The 14375-nt window shown below is 38.5% G+C and overlaps 1 protein-coding gene across 1 annotated transcript in view; it reads right to left on the reverse strand.

Annotated features, from left to right (window-relative positions):
- Positions 1 to 14375, reverse strand: part of Gpo1 (glycerophosphate oxidase 1) — a 550013-nt gene that overhangs the window by 242788 nt on the left and 292850 nt on the right. Inside the window, exon 11 of the mRNA XM_090414113.1 lies at positions 2303 to 2437. Coding sequence (XP_090270239.1) covers positions 2303 to 2437 — 135 coding nt within the window. The remainder of the gene's footprint in view (positions 1 to 2302; positions 2438 to 14375) is intronic.

The following is a 14375-nucleotide window of genomic DNA, read 5'->3' on the forward strand; positions in this document are numbered from 1 at the left end:
TCAATTACTATCAGATCTAAAATCCAAAACACTTCATTTTTGTGTTTCTTCTACAAATGTTTGTCGCTAAAGAACCTAGAAATTCCATTCCCTTACTGCTGTATGTTGTTGCTTCTGCCTAATTTCAATGGCTTTATTTAAAATCTCTCTCCCACTATCTCTGCATTTGCCAAACTTATCTGAATAAATATTTTCTGATCATTACTTTCTGCATTTCCTAGCCTATAAGAACATCCAACTAATTCTAACTATATTATATGCTGACATCTTGACCTTTCCTCCCTCAATCTCACATTATACACTTTAAAAACTATTAGTGCCATTTCGTTCCAAATTCTCTAATCTGACTGGACACAACTCGTCATTTACTATAAGACATTTACCACCTTAAGAAACACTCCACAATCCCATTTACCCTTCCTATCTTGCTAAAATATGCTATACCTTCTTTTATTTGCATAGGACATCATCTGATGTCAACTACATTTCACTGAGCACAACAATCTTTACACAAACTGAGACTATCAATGCCACCAATTCATTTCCTTTATTCCTAATATGTCTGACATTTCTATAAAGAAACATCACTGCACTGTCAGCATTTCTATAAACATTATAGAAATATTAGATTCCTTCTCCCAAGCAGCTTTTGTGAGAGCCCACCTCTGTCCTCATCTTTCCTTGGCAACTCTAGTTTCCCTGCTTTAACTCTGAATTGCCCAGATGAAAACAACCTCTCAAGATGCCTATATCCCTCTATGTTCAAATACAGTCCCTTTCTTGCATAGAGATCTCTTCTATCCTTGAATGCACTCCAAGCATCCTCATATTCCAGACCGTTCTTTCGATATCATTATTGATTATGATTCCCGAGCGCTCCCTGATTTTTTTCCTCGATGAGTCCTTGGACTCCCTGGAGGTGTCAAATAATAATAATTATTTCTGCTCTCCTCTTCAAGTCTGTATTATAATATCTGACAATATGCTCACTATCTTCCTTTACACACTTTTCTGCTGGCCAATTCTTAACATTAACCTCAAATTATACTGCCACCTTATTTACACTACTTCTCAGATCATTCATACCAATCTATTATCTCATCAATATATTCATCATACTTTGTCATTGTCACACTATCCATTATTCCTTCAAGCAAGCCCTCATCCAATACTCATATATGAATCAGTGAACACATTCTTTCTCTCTTCTCTGGCCCTCTCCCTCCTTGTTCTCTCTCTCTCTCTCTCACACACACACCATCTGCCTTGTTTCCATCTCTCTATCCTTTTCTCCCTATAATTGCTGCAAAGGTAGGTTGATTGGTAGAGCCTCTGCTACTAATGGCTCAGTTAAGTAAGTTTGAGCGTGGTTAGTAGTTGGAAGGGGACCAATTGTTCGATGCTGTTGGCGCACTCTCCCTCGATGAGTCTTTGGACTCCCTGGAGGTGTCAAATAATAATAATAATCTCTTGACTTTCTATCATTCCTGAGACTGCTTACCATTCAAGAAGATTAGCCTTGTATTTAGTGTTAAATACTATGGCTACTCCTTCTTTTCCTTGATTGTCATTGCCTGAATATAACATTTTGTATTTATTTCTCGAAAAGATCTCACGAGTTTTTGTCTTTTTTTGGTTCAGTCACCCCTATTATGTTGATCTGGTACTTATCTAATTCCTCAGCTGGCTCTGTCAGGCTTTTTATGTTGATAGTACCGATCTTGAACTCTGGTGATGTTGAGTTGGGGTTGTGTTTTAAGATTTGTTCGAGTAGCTGACTTTTCGCTGTTTACCATGGTTCCCTGGTGAAAACAACAGGGGCTTTGTTTAACCGGGTGATGCCCCAGTCGGCATGAGATTCTGTCATGTTGCACCATCAGTTTATATATTGGTTTAAGCAATTAAGAATACAATTTGGTCAGCTAAATCCCAAATTGCCAGCCCATCCTTGTTCATTCAGTATCCAGGTAGATACCTAACAGGGTGCACCACGAGAAGGTGAGGATTGGACATTAGGTCAGGAGCCCTGGTCGGTTCTCTGCAATGTACTCTATTACCTTAAGCCACACAGTATGAAAGTGTGTTAATGCTTAAGGCCATGTGGAGGTCTCCTTCAATTATACAGTTTTGATCCTTAAGCACCATGGCTGCAAAACAATACATTTTAGATAGAAATAGACTTTTTAATAACATTTCCTTTACTTATAGAATAACAAAATATCAAAGAGTGTGAGAGAGAGAGAGAGGTAGAATTAAAATCTGCAAAGCAAATCTTAGAAATTTCAACAAGTAGAGTACTTACCTGCAATGGTAACTAAGCCATTATCACTCACATGAATGACATGATTGCGAGCTATTGATTCAGTACTGGCTTTGGCTGGATTTAGGACAAGTGGCCGAATACCACTCCATGCAGACAAAACATCTCCTCTTCGCACTAACATCAGTATCAAATGCAAAGTATAACATCAATACATAACGTAATTAAAAATATAAATGAAATCAAGAGACAATATATGAGACAGAAATTCTCACTGAGTGTTCCTTTTAGTCTCTTCTCATAAATATAACTTATGTTTAAATTAAGGGGATAAAAATCCCTTATTATTTTCCAGCCAGTATGCGAAACTCTAAGATCGAAAACTATAATCTAAAAGTTTCATGCTGAGTAGTTACCTCTCCTCATAATGTAATGACTGTATTACATCTCCTAGGAGCTGTGTTTTTACATTATGAGAAAATATCAAGGATAGTGAGGGAGCTTGTTCCACCTTTGCTTCGAGTTGCCTTGGTGTTGTACTACCAAGTGGTCACTTACGCTTGGATTCGCCGATAGTTCTTCGGCATGAAACTCTTAGATTGTAGTTTTCTATCTTAGAGTTTCACATACTGGCTGGAAAATAATAAGGGATTTTTATCCCCTTAATTTAATTAACTTTGCCAGAAAAAAAAATAAAATAGCCATTTGGCTTTTCATATAACTTATGTTTATTTTATTTACACTGGGAACACTGAAGGGTGAAAGTTAGAATAACCTACAAGGAATGCAGACCCTCTGATACAATATTTAATCTTTATCTTCCTATGATGCACTAATAATAAGTATCCATCAGAATACTGAACAAATTAGAATAGGTCGGCAATCAGCAAATTAGCTGACCAAAGTGTATGTACTCTATTACCTTAAACCACACAGTATGAAAGTGTGTTAATGCTTAAGTGTTGGAAAAAACTGATGATAAAAGTTTAATGGAATGAAACAGCACTTAGAAATGATTAAAAATAGTATTTGATGCTTCCAGTATTTCATCTCAGTTACAGAGACATCGCAGGGAGTACAGAATGAGACTTGTATCACACACACACAAAGGCAGCATAAAACTAACTGAAATATGTGGACGAAAGACTAGATTCCTAATTAGGTGGGGGTGTCTTCTATGGACACCTGACAAGAGCCTAGGATATAAACTGGGATCTCGAAGCATTATCATTTCCCATATTTTGTGCAACCATATTTAATTAAAATTAGGCAAATTTTTAAGAGCAGCAGCAGATTCTAAAAACAATCTTTCTCTTCTAAATTTACTGTGATGGAGCATGATAATCTTTTTTGAACTGATTCTGTAAGCTGTATCCAAAGCATGGTCTACAATGTCAGATTGACCATAGTCATTGCGGCAGATGTATTTTTTATGTTCTTCCATTCAGCTGGTAATTTTTGGTAGCTGAACTTCCTGTCTGCCCATAGTAGCCCAACTTGCATGAAAAAGGAACTCTATATACATTGGAACTGAAAAAGCGGAAGGTGTGTCTTTAGTGGAGCATATAAGGGTAGCTAGTTTTAAGTGGGGCTTGAAAGGGGTGCAAAGATTGTATTTCTTTGAGATTCTGGATATTGAAGTCCGAGGCACATCAGAAAAAATATACGGTGTTCGACAAACATGAAATGTTTATGAAAGTTAGGGCACTGCTCCATTAAACAAAGACTCCATATGGCTACGGTTATGGAATGAGCAGCAATGATGAAAGTGAATATATATATTTTTTTAATTTAATTTTTAATATCAGTCCTATACAAAAGAGGGAGAAAAATGGGGATAGAGGTGACAGGGGTCAAGAAGGAAGTTTATTGATGTTTTCTTGAAAACTGTCAGGTTGCAGTAAGTCTGAAACTTTACAAGGAAGGCTGTGCTGGAGAACATGAGGAGATGGAATGAAAGAGGAATAGGCAAAGCCGGTTTGGTGTTTGCAGTTGCACTTGAGAATAAAGTGAATCAGTGAAGGAGAGATCATCTACGAGCCAGAATGGTCGGTTCAGGAAAGCATTGAGAATTTTTGTGGAGGTTTTAGGTGCACCACGTACACATGAAAAGTGTTCTAGGGATGGGTAGATTCGGGATGTGTATAGCAATAATAGCTGGACTTGAGCAAAAGAGAATGCTTTTTTGGAGGGTGAGATAAATGCAAGGAGAAATCCAATCTTGTCTGGTAATTTGTGTATTACTAAGGTTAAGGGTAAGTGAGCTGAGATCCCTTTTACATAGAAAAGGGAAGACTGCATTTTAGAAGCATTGAATTGGCACCACTGAAGAATACTATGAAAATCATGTTTAAGGCACTTGTATAATCTTGAAGCCTGGGATGTCTTAGCATTGCATGGTTTGTTAAATGTCATATGAATGGAGAGTACTATCATCAGCAAAGATATGGATAGGATCAATGATAATTGAGAGTAGGTCAATTATGTATATGAGAAAGAGGGCAAGTGACAGATGTAGTATGATATGGCTGGCAAAGCTCAAATAGAGGGGGGGGGGCTTCACTATGACACACAGTGTATTACCAGAGAGAATGCTGACTATCAAATTGAAAAGTAGGTGGCATGTAGACTCAAGGATGGCAATTTGCTAAGCAGGTCTTGATGCCAGATGAGCTCAAAACTTCTGGAAATATCAAGAACAACAGCACGTTTCTCCATGCATTTCCATGGCTTGTGTCTGGTGATGGGTGATATAGGCTGAGAGGTTAACCATGAATGTACATTCACAGACTCCATATTGGTATTCACTGATAAACTGGTAGGACTGTAGGTAGTGCTAAAGTTGTCTTGATAACTTTTTCCATTATTTTGGAGAGGTAATGGCAATTGTTCACTCGTTTGAGGCATACTTTTATCTTCCTTTTTTTGGAATAGGTTGGATATAAAAGCTTGCTTCCACATAGTGGGATAAGTGCAAGCTGAGTAGAGCATGTAGTGATGATATAGGAGAGGTGTTAGCTATAGAGCACAACATTTGAGTGTAACTGAAGAGCTGCCATCAGGACTTGTTAGCATGTAAATTGTTTAGTATTCTTCTGATGTCTCTTTTGCAGAAAAACTACAAGATGCTCAGTTACTGATATGATAGGAAGCAATTCTCTGGTGGTTCTCTGTGAGTATTGGTAGATGGTTCCCTCTCTTTGATCTCACCACCAATGAAAATATTTATAGAAGATCCATGCAGTAGATACTAAATGCCTGTATGAGAGTGGATGGGGCGAGATGGTAACAGATGAGATGTAAATCAGTCTGACTACTTTCTTCTGTATTGTGTTCAGTATTTTTAGGGAGCTCTTAGAGGCACTTCCCCAGATGTGTGAGCAGCACTCGATGGATGAGCGGATTTCTGATTTGTACAGGGGTTAATAGCTGTTTCCAATTTCGAATATTGAAAATTTCAACAGTATCCTAACAAAATAAATTAATGTGGTGTTTCCCAAACTATGTTCTGCGGAACATTGGTGTTCTGTGAAAAATTATGAAAATTAATGAGCCTGGAATGGTTTTAAATGCTGTGGCAAGTTCAAACATGTTTGAAAATCAGGCGCTCCCATTTTGCATGTGGATTGTGCTATTAAGGCCAACCATGCTAGCCTTGACTCAGCCGCACATGGTTGTCGACATCTCCAAGCTCGAGTGAAGTACGGAGGTATCTATTCTAGAAAACACACACAGTCACAAGCAAGGTCAATGCGCTATGGCCCAGCACGCCTGTAGTGTGTGCTATGGCATTTTTGTGATGCAATATAGCCTGCTGCAGCGATAGTGTGCACTTAGCTTTACATTGAATACGAGACTGATGATACTCGACTCTAACCAAGGTGTTCTGTTAAAATTTCAGGATTTGTGAAGTGTTCCATCGTAGGAAAAGTTTGAGAAACGCTGTAATAAAGAATGTTGAAAATTTATCCAGGAATTCAAAAAGGGCAAAAATAGATAAATAAAAAAGGGAAACTTAAATATGTAATAGAAAAAAAAGAAGAAACATGAAGCAAGAATATACTGAACTTTGCAAAAAAATAAGGAAAAGGATAAGCGAAGAAAAGTGGTACATGGGGGATGTGCCACAGGGATCAGTGCTTGGTTCACTGTTATTTAATCTGTACATTAATGATAATGGAAAGGATTTGGCAGGCAATATACAGCTATTTGCTGATGATGCAAAGATAGGTAGGGTAATCAGGAATATTGCTGATATGCAGTACTTGCAGAATGATTTGAATAGACTGGAATTTTGGGCATTGGAAGATGGATATCAGTAAATTCAAAGTCATGCACCATGGCATTATTAGATATCCAATATCATATTATATTGGTGAGATTATGTTAGAAGAAACTGATCAGGAAAGGGATCTTGAAGTGTTAGTAGATAGCAAGTTGAAGTTCAGGGGCCATGTAGCAAAGATTGTAAATACAACTCAAAAGATAAGGATGTCATTTTGCCTCTTTATAAGGCCTTGATTATACCTCACTTGGACTATTGTGTGTAGGCCTGGTCTCCATGTGATTCTGATATAGTGGAGAGAGAGTGCAAAGGAGTGTTAAAAATGATATCGGGATTGTGGAATACTGATTATGAAGACAGATTGAGAATTTGTAAACTGCAAACACTAGCAGACGGAAAAAGGGGGGTGACATGATTTGACACTTACAAACTTCTGAAAGGGTCATACATGATTTCAGTTGATTGAATTTTTCATTTTGTGGATGATGGGAAAATACAAGGGGGATATCCTTGGAAGCTGAAACTGAATGCTACTAAGAAGGGGGGGGGGGGCGTGAGGGCTAGATTTTTCTTTCAATAGGGTGGTGCATTATTGGAATGGATTGCCATTGGATGTTGTGTGTGCAAGCAGTGTGAATGAATTCAAGAATAGGTATGACAGCTGGTGCATGTAGTATGTGACCTCCCTCGATGAGTCCCTGACTCCTTGGAGGTCTCTCTTAATAATTACAGCTAAATTTAATCAATTATTATTATTATTATTATTATTATTATTCAGGCCTCCAAGGAGTCAAAAGACTCATCGAGGGAGGTCCTTTCTAAGACAAAGTCTGTCAAGACTCATCGAGGGGAAGTCCCCCCCTGAGAAACACAAAGTTTATCATACCACTCCTTAAACCCACTGACCGTTCTCGCTCCCACCACTCCATCAGGCAATGCATTCCACGGCTCAACCACCCTCCACACAAAGAAACCACTCCTTACCCTCTTGCTCACAGTTTCCTTTCGTAACTTCCAGGGATGGCCTCTTGTCATCACTCCTTCCCGCTGATCAACCAAGCGAAAGAACTCCCCAGTGTCAACCCTGTAACCACCTCTCAACAGTTTAAAAGTCTCAATCATATCACCTCTCCTTCTTCTATCCACCAAACTCTGCAGTCCACATTCTCTCAGCCGATCCTCATAACTATCCTTGTACAGTCCTGAAACCATCTTTGTCATCCGTCTTTGTATCCTTTCCACGGTTAATTTATCCCCTTCAAATCCTGGGGACCAAATCTGAGAACAATAGTCCAAGTGTGGTCTGATCAGAGACTTATACAACGGAATGATAACCCTCTTATCTCTGCAGGTTAGTGTCCTTCTCATAATAGCAGCAATCCTCTGTGTTACCTCCACCACCTTTGCAATATGTCCCCTAAACTTCAGGTTTCTATCAATCATCAACCCCAGATCTCTTGTTTCCCCTACTTCCTCCAGTATAACTCCTCCCATAGAGTATGCAGCATCCCATCGATGTTTCCCAAACCTCAAGACCTTACATTTTGCTGCATTAAACTGACACCCCCATTCATTTGCCTATCTATCTAGCTTATTTAAATCCTCTTGCAGGGCTACCACATCTGCACTATTACTAATAATCCTTCCAAGCTTCGCATCATCCGCAAACAACTGAATATCCCCCTGCAATCCACTGGCTATGTCATTGATATAAAGGTTAAACAATATAGGTCCTAGTACTGAGCCCTGTGGGACCCCACTTGTAACCCTCTGCCTCCTGGAAACTGCTCCACCATACACAACTCTCTGATACCTATCAGACAGCCAATCCTGAATCCAGTTGACCAATCTGACATCCAGACCCATGTGCTGCAACTTAAATATCAGCTTATCATGTGGCACCCTGTCAAATGCCTTCGCCAAGTCTAAGAAAATTGCAGTATATGCCTTTCCCTCATCTAATGCTCTTGTAACTTTATTATAAAAGGCTAGCATATTGCTAAAACAAGAGCGTCCTTTCACAAATCCATGTTGATTCTCACAGATAACATTACCCTCATCTGCCCAATGCTGTACACGGTCCCTCACTACTTTCTCCAAGATCTTAACAACTACTGATGACACACAGACTGGCCTATAATTAGACACTTCCAGTCTGTTACCACCCTTATGCAATGGCACTATCTTACCTTCCTTCCATTCCCTGGGCACCTTTGCCAAAGCCAGACTTTCATTTCTTATATTATATACATTATATTTCTTATATTATATTAACTTATATACAAATAAAGGGAAAGTAACAGTGAATAACAACAGAGAAAATGATATGATACTGAAAACAATAATGAATATTATTATTCTTATTACAGGCTACTCCATAGATTTGTTAGACTCATCAAGGGAAGCACTATCAAACATTTGCACATCTATCATACTTTGCTTTGAACTCATCCACAGCACCAACAACGGAATGGCAACCTATTCCAGTCATTCACCACTCTCCAAGCAAAAAAACCTGGTTCTAACACTCTTAATAACTACACTTTAGCTCACTTTCCAAGGATGGCCCCTAGTTCTCCCACCACCAGACCTGTTCTGAAAAATTTCCTCTGTAAAAACTCATCAGTAATTTGTATGTCTGAATCATATCATCCCCTTTTTTGTCTGTCAACCAGTTTCTATAACCCACAAATCTTTAACCTGTTCATGTAAAGTTCATTCCATAGACCTGTAACTATCTTGGTCACTTGCCTCTGGATGCTCTTCACCTCTTGCTCAGTGGCAAGAAACTCATATACAAATAAATATACAATCAAAGATGATGAAGCAAAACATGAACTTACAAAAATGAAAAATGGAAAGGACTTGATGGAATACTAATAAAAATATTAAAAAAGGGAGAAGATCTCTTCACATAAAACTAACAGAATTGTATACCAAGTGTTTAAGAATAGGAAGAATCCCTAAAATTTCTATAAGAAAGGTGATGAAACCGACATAAGAAATTACAGACGTACAACCCTTCTACCATTCCTTCACAAACTGTTTACAAAAATTATAGATGGCAGAATAAACAGTATATTAAATTTTCATCAATCAAAAGAGCAGGCAGGTTTCAGAACTTCTTTAATAACTTTAGATCAGGCCTGCACAACATGCGGCCTGCAATGCTATTTATTTTTTTGGCCTGTCTGCCTGATTGAATTATTTTAGACGATTTTTTCCTAGCGTTGAATTAAATTTTACTAAGACTCTGCATGTTTACGTTCATGCGATTAATGTCACAATCATGTTTCTTTTGACTCGATAATAAATTGCATTGGAGTTATTCCCACTGTCGTATTTAATAACAAATTATTACAATCGCTTCGAGATTTTGTTAGCGCTAGTGCCGCTGCGGGGAAATTCAAAGTTACATCTCCATGATAACGACTTGATGTCTACAGAACGAATCGTATTACACAAAGTTGGCCATGCCAACTTCTTGTAATTTCTCTTATAAAGGCATTCAAAATGAAATTAGGTTTGTTTGAAAATCAACTTGCTAAGGGGGATATGTCACATTTCTTAACTTGTCGACAGAATATTCCATCAAAATATCATTCAATGGTGAGTGGAAAATATAAGAAGCACATATCACTTCTAAGTGAGGAGTTTCAGAAAAGAATGCTATTGAGTAATGATGATGAAGTCTGCATAAAAGTGATTGAGGATCTATTTTCTGTCGAAGCAGGAAATCTGTCTAACTCCAGATGGAAGTTATTGATCTCCAGTGTTCTGAAAACTATCAGGTCTAGCATAGGGAGAGTTTTATTCTATTCTGGAACAGGATAAATTTAAAAGTTTGTTGGATACTGCCTACCAGGTATTTTGTATGTATGGGAGTACATATACTGTGAACAAACATTTTTGGTCATGAACTTGAAGAAAACCAAACAGTGTTAATCTTTAAATTATATCAATTTAGAGGCCATATTAAGAACGGCCGCTTCAAACATGACACCAAACTTTGGTTAAATAGTGGCAACAAAGAAATGCAATGTGTCACAATGTGACATTCAGTCACTGATATTTCACTGAGAATGTGTGTGATATTCTCAGTGAAATTATTAGTAAACTTTGTGTTTATGTTTAAGTGGTTTTTATTGAGAAATTTTGCAGCTATATCTGTTTGTAAATAATTTTGATTATAATTTTAATTGTAACTCTCTAAAAAATTTAAATATGAATATTGATTATTATTTACTGTAGACCTACTAACAAATTTACTTATGTTTAGCTGCAGTGGACTAGTCTAAGATTCTAGGTCTGAAGTTATCTGGCCCTTGGTCAGGTGGTCCAAGTTGGGTTTGGCCCTCAAAGACAATCAAGTTGTGCAGGCCTGCTTTAGATCAATTACAAGCATTACATCAAGTCATGGAAAAATCAAAAGAACATAATATACCAATTTCTTTGGCTTTCATAAACTATGAAAAAGCCTTTGATCCAATAGGAGAGGGTGCTCGTGAGGCAACAGTAGCATTGGTGTGTAAGAAGTGCTCCAGATTCAGATAAGTTATTCTTGAAATAAATTGTATATGAGTTAAGTATAGTTTCTGGGAAAAATTATATTAATTGTATATGAGTGATTGTTTGAGTAAGAGCTGCTATCAAAGTTGTGTGCTACTAGTATTATTAGTGTGTGGGATATTTTGCTTAAACTTGATTACAAATTCGTTGTTTTTGGCCCCTAGAGTAGTAACCAGCAGAGGAAAGATGGCAGCGCTTTGACCATGCATGACTTTAACTTAGACTTCAGTTGTCTCATGAAGTGCGAGGTGTGATACATGTATTCTTTTGATTACATAGATGGTTTGTGGACATTTAGGGCTGATGGAAGGAGGGTATGTGCGAAGTGTGAGCTAAACGAGGATTTGATGAGTGCTAATATGAATTTGATGACAAAAAGTGTGGTAGCGAGAATGTCGCGGCAAGAATAAGTGCTCATTGGAAAGAGAAGCATTGTGTGAAAGAAAGGAGAAAAACTGTTAAGAAAGCACTGAAATAGAAAACGAGTGATTTGAAAACCATAATGGATGGTAAAAAGAACGAAAGCACGGCGAATGTGGCAGAAGGAAACAAAATTGAGAGAATGAAAGAAACCTGAAATAGCATGACAAAAGGATCAAAAGTGGCAAAAATGAAAAGAATGAATGAAAGAGAAAGTTGGAGAAATGGACCAAAAGTACAGAAACTCAAAAGAATGAATGAGAGTGAAAGTGTGAAGCGGGAGTCAAGAGTTCGAAAATTAGCAAGATTGAATGATAGAGAGAATGTGATGCGAGATTTAAAAGTTGAATTGGGTTGGATGAGGCAAGAGATGAAATGGATGTAGAGTGAAATTAAGAAAATTCAGGTGAAAACGATTAAAACAAATCAAGTAGAAACAAAAGACGAGCAAGTGGCATTGTATGGGGACTCCATTATTAAAGGTGTGCTAAATGAGAGGATGCACAAGGTATGTTTTCCAAGCAGTAAAATGAGTAGAGTGATTGAGGCATTGGATATGAGGAGGGAGCAAGCGAAGGAGTCTCATCTCATCTTCCTTTTTCCTATTTTTTACCTTGCAGTGTTCAGGGTTTATTAATCATCGGACCTCAAAATGTTCACAGGATAAGGTGGTCAGCCCTACGCCCTGGTGTAGCCTATGCCCGTAGTGTTGAGTTCTCAAGGCCGGTTTGCCTGCTTTACAGGATGAAAAACCCCAGGATAAACTGGGGAAAAACCCTACTGTCCATGCCCAAGACCGGCTAACTTGGCTATGGCTGAGGAAGATAATTCAGCTCCTCATGTCACCGACGGGAATCGAACCTAGGACACTCCTTCCCCAGGCATATGGTTGTGAAGTGCACAGCCACTAGGCTAACTGCACAGGCGAAGTGAGCTAAGGAGGTGATGGTTTTAATAGGTACGAATGACTTGACAGAGGACAAAGAGCACGTTAGAATGGATATTAGTAGGTTGCTTAGACGGATAAAAGAGAATAGTGTGACAGGAAGGGTAGTAAGCATGTTGCCACGTTATGACTATGGTGAGATGAGGTGGAGAGCAAGAATTATGAATGGTATTTGGCTAAAATGTGTGAGGAGAGGGGAACACACTTTGTTAATGTCTGGAATGAGTTTGAAGGATGAAGTGAACTGTATGGAGCAATGGACTGCATTTGAGTGGTTATGGTGTGAGTCATTTAGAGAGACTGTTGCTGGAAGGTAGAGAAGTGAGTATAGAGAATGAATCAGATCAAGTGGGAAGTGATGTGGAAGAGCAGGAGAGGACAACAAGAGAGATTGAAGAGGTGGTTGTGAATGAGGAAGTAAGTGGAATGAGTATGAAAAATGAGAGAATGGATGTGCAAGATGAACTGGGAAAAGGGGAGGCTCTGGGTGGACAGGGGATTAAGCATGCGACACAGAGAAAAAGGGTATTATGAGCATTCATAAGAGAAGTGGAAAAAACCAATTCCACGAGGACTACGAAGACCAGGAAAGGCAGGTGACTTGGTTGGTGAAGGTAGCTAAAGAGAGGTATGAACAGCAGTTAGCTAATGAAGCCGAAAAGAAACCTAAGGAGTTCTTTAGATATGTAGCCAGCAAAAGAAATAATGATTATGGAAGGATGACACTGGAGAAAATGGTATAAAGATAGCTGTTGCAGAAGGTGTGGTGGAGACACTTAATGAGCTGTTCATAAAGGTCTTTCAATCTTGTGAATGTGACTTCATGGAGAGATTGAGAGCCGTTGACGACGGGGAAGAGAGACTGACTGTAAGTGAGCAAGAGGTGTATGGGGAGTTGAACAAACTAGATGTAAATAAGGTTGTGGGACTTGATAATATGTCACCATGTATTCTGAAGGAATGTGCCACGGAGTTGATGCTGGCCTTCACATATTTTTTTAATATGAGTCTTGTATTCGGTCAAGTTCCTAAGGAGTGGAAGGAGGGTAAGATTCTGCCACTTCGTAAAGGAGGTGATAGAACTCAAGCATCAAACTATAGGCCTATCTGTGTGTCAGGTGTTGTAGTTAAGTTGTTGGAGAAGCTTGTGAGAACTAGGATTCAGAATTGGGTTGACAACAATGGTATTATCTTTGATGGACAGCATGGATTTGCTAAAGGGAGGTGATTTTAGTAATCTACTTACTTATTACAATAAGGTGACTGCTCTCATGGACAGAGGAGAAGGATACACAGTAATATACTTAGATTTTGCAAATGCTTTTGATAGATTACCACATGATAAGTTGATAGTCAAACTGGAATGGATGAATTTAGTTGGATATTAGATTGGTGATTGGATTGGAGACTGGCTATCTGATAGGTATCAACAAGTTGTGTATGGGGGGAGGGATATCCAGGAAAAGGAAAGTTACTAGGGTGTGCACCTCAAGGGTCTGTATTAGGGCCATTGCTCTTTAACTTGTATATTAATGATATTGGTGAAAATTTTGGATGGAGAGATTCAGTTGTTTGCAGATGATGCGAAGTTGGGATGAACCAAGAAGAGTAGAAAGGATGTTGTGACCTTACTAGAAGACTTGAATAAATTGAGTGATTGGGAATGGGGATGTGAGTTCAATGTTGCAAAATGCAAGGTTTTAAAATTTGGAAAACAAAAATGGGATGCAGAAATTATGCTTGGAGAGGATATATTGTCGGAGGTGGAGGAAATAAGAGATCTGGGGGTGATAGTGGATAAGGATCTGTAATTTAGGAGACACATAGCCAAAATTGTGAAGACAACACAAAGGCTTCTGGGAATGATGCGGAGGACCCTGGCGTGTAGAAGTAGT

The sequence above is a fragment of the Typopeltis vanoorti genome, chromosome 2, assembly GCF_054136105.1.
Source record: "Typopeltis vanoorti isolate ZY-2024b chromosome 2, IOZ_Tvanoo_1.0, whole genome shotgun sequence".
Taxonomy (NCBI): domain Eukaryota; kingdom Metazoa; phylum Arthropoda; class Arachnida; order Uropygi; family Thelyphonidae; genus Typopeltis; species Typopeltis vanoorti.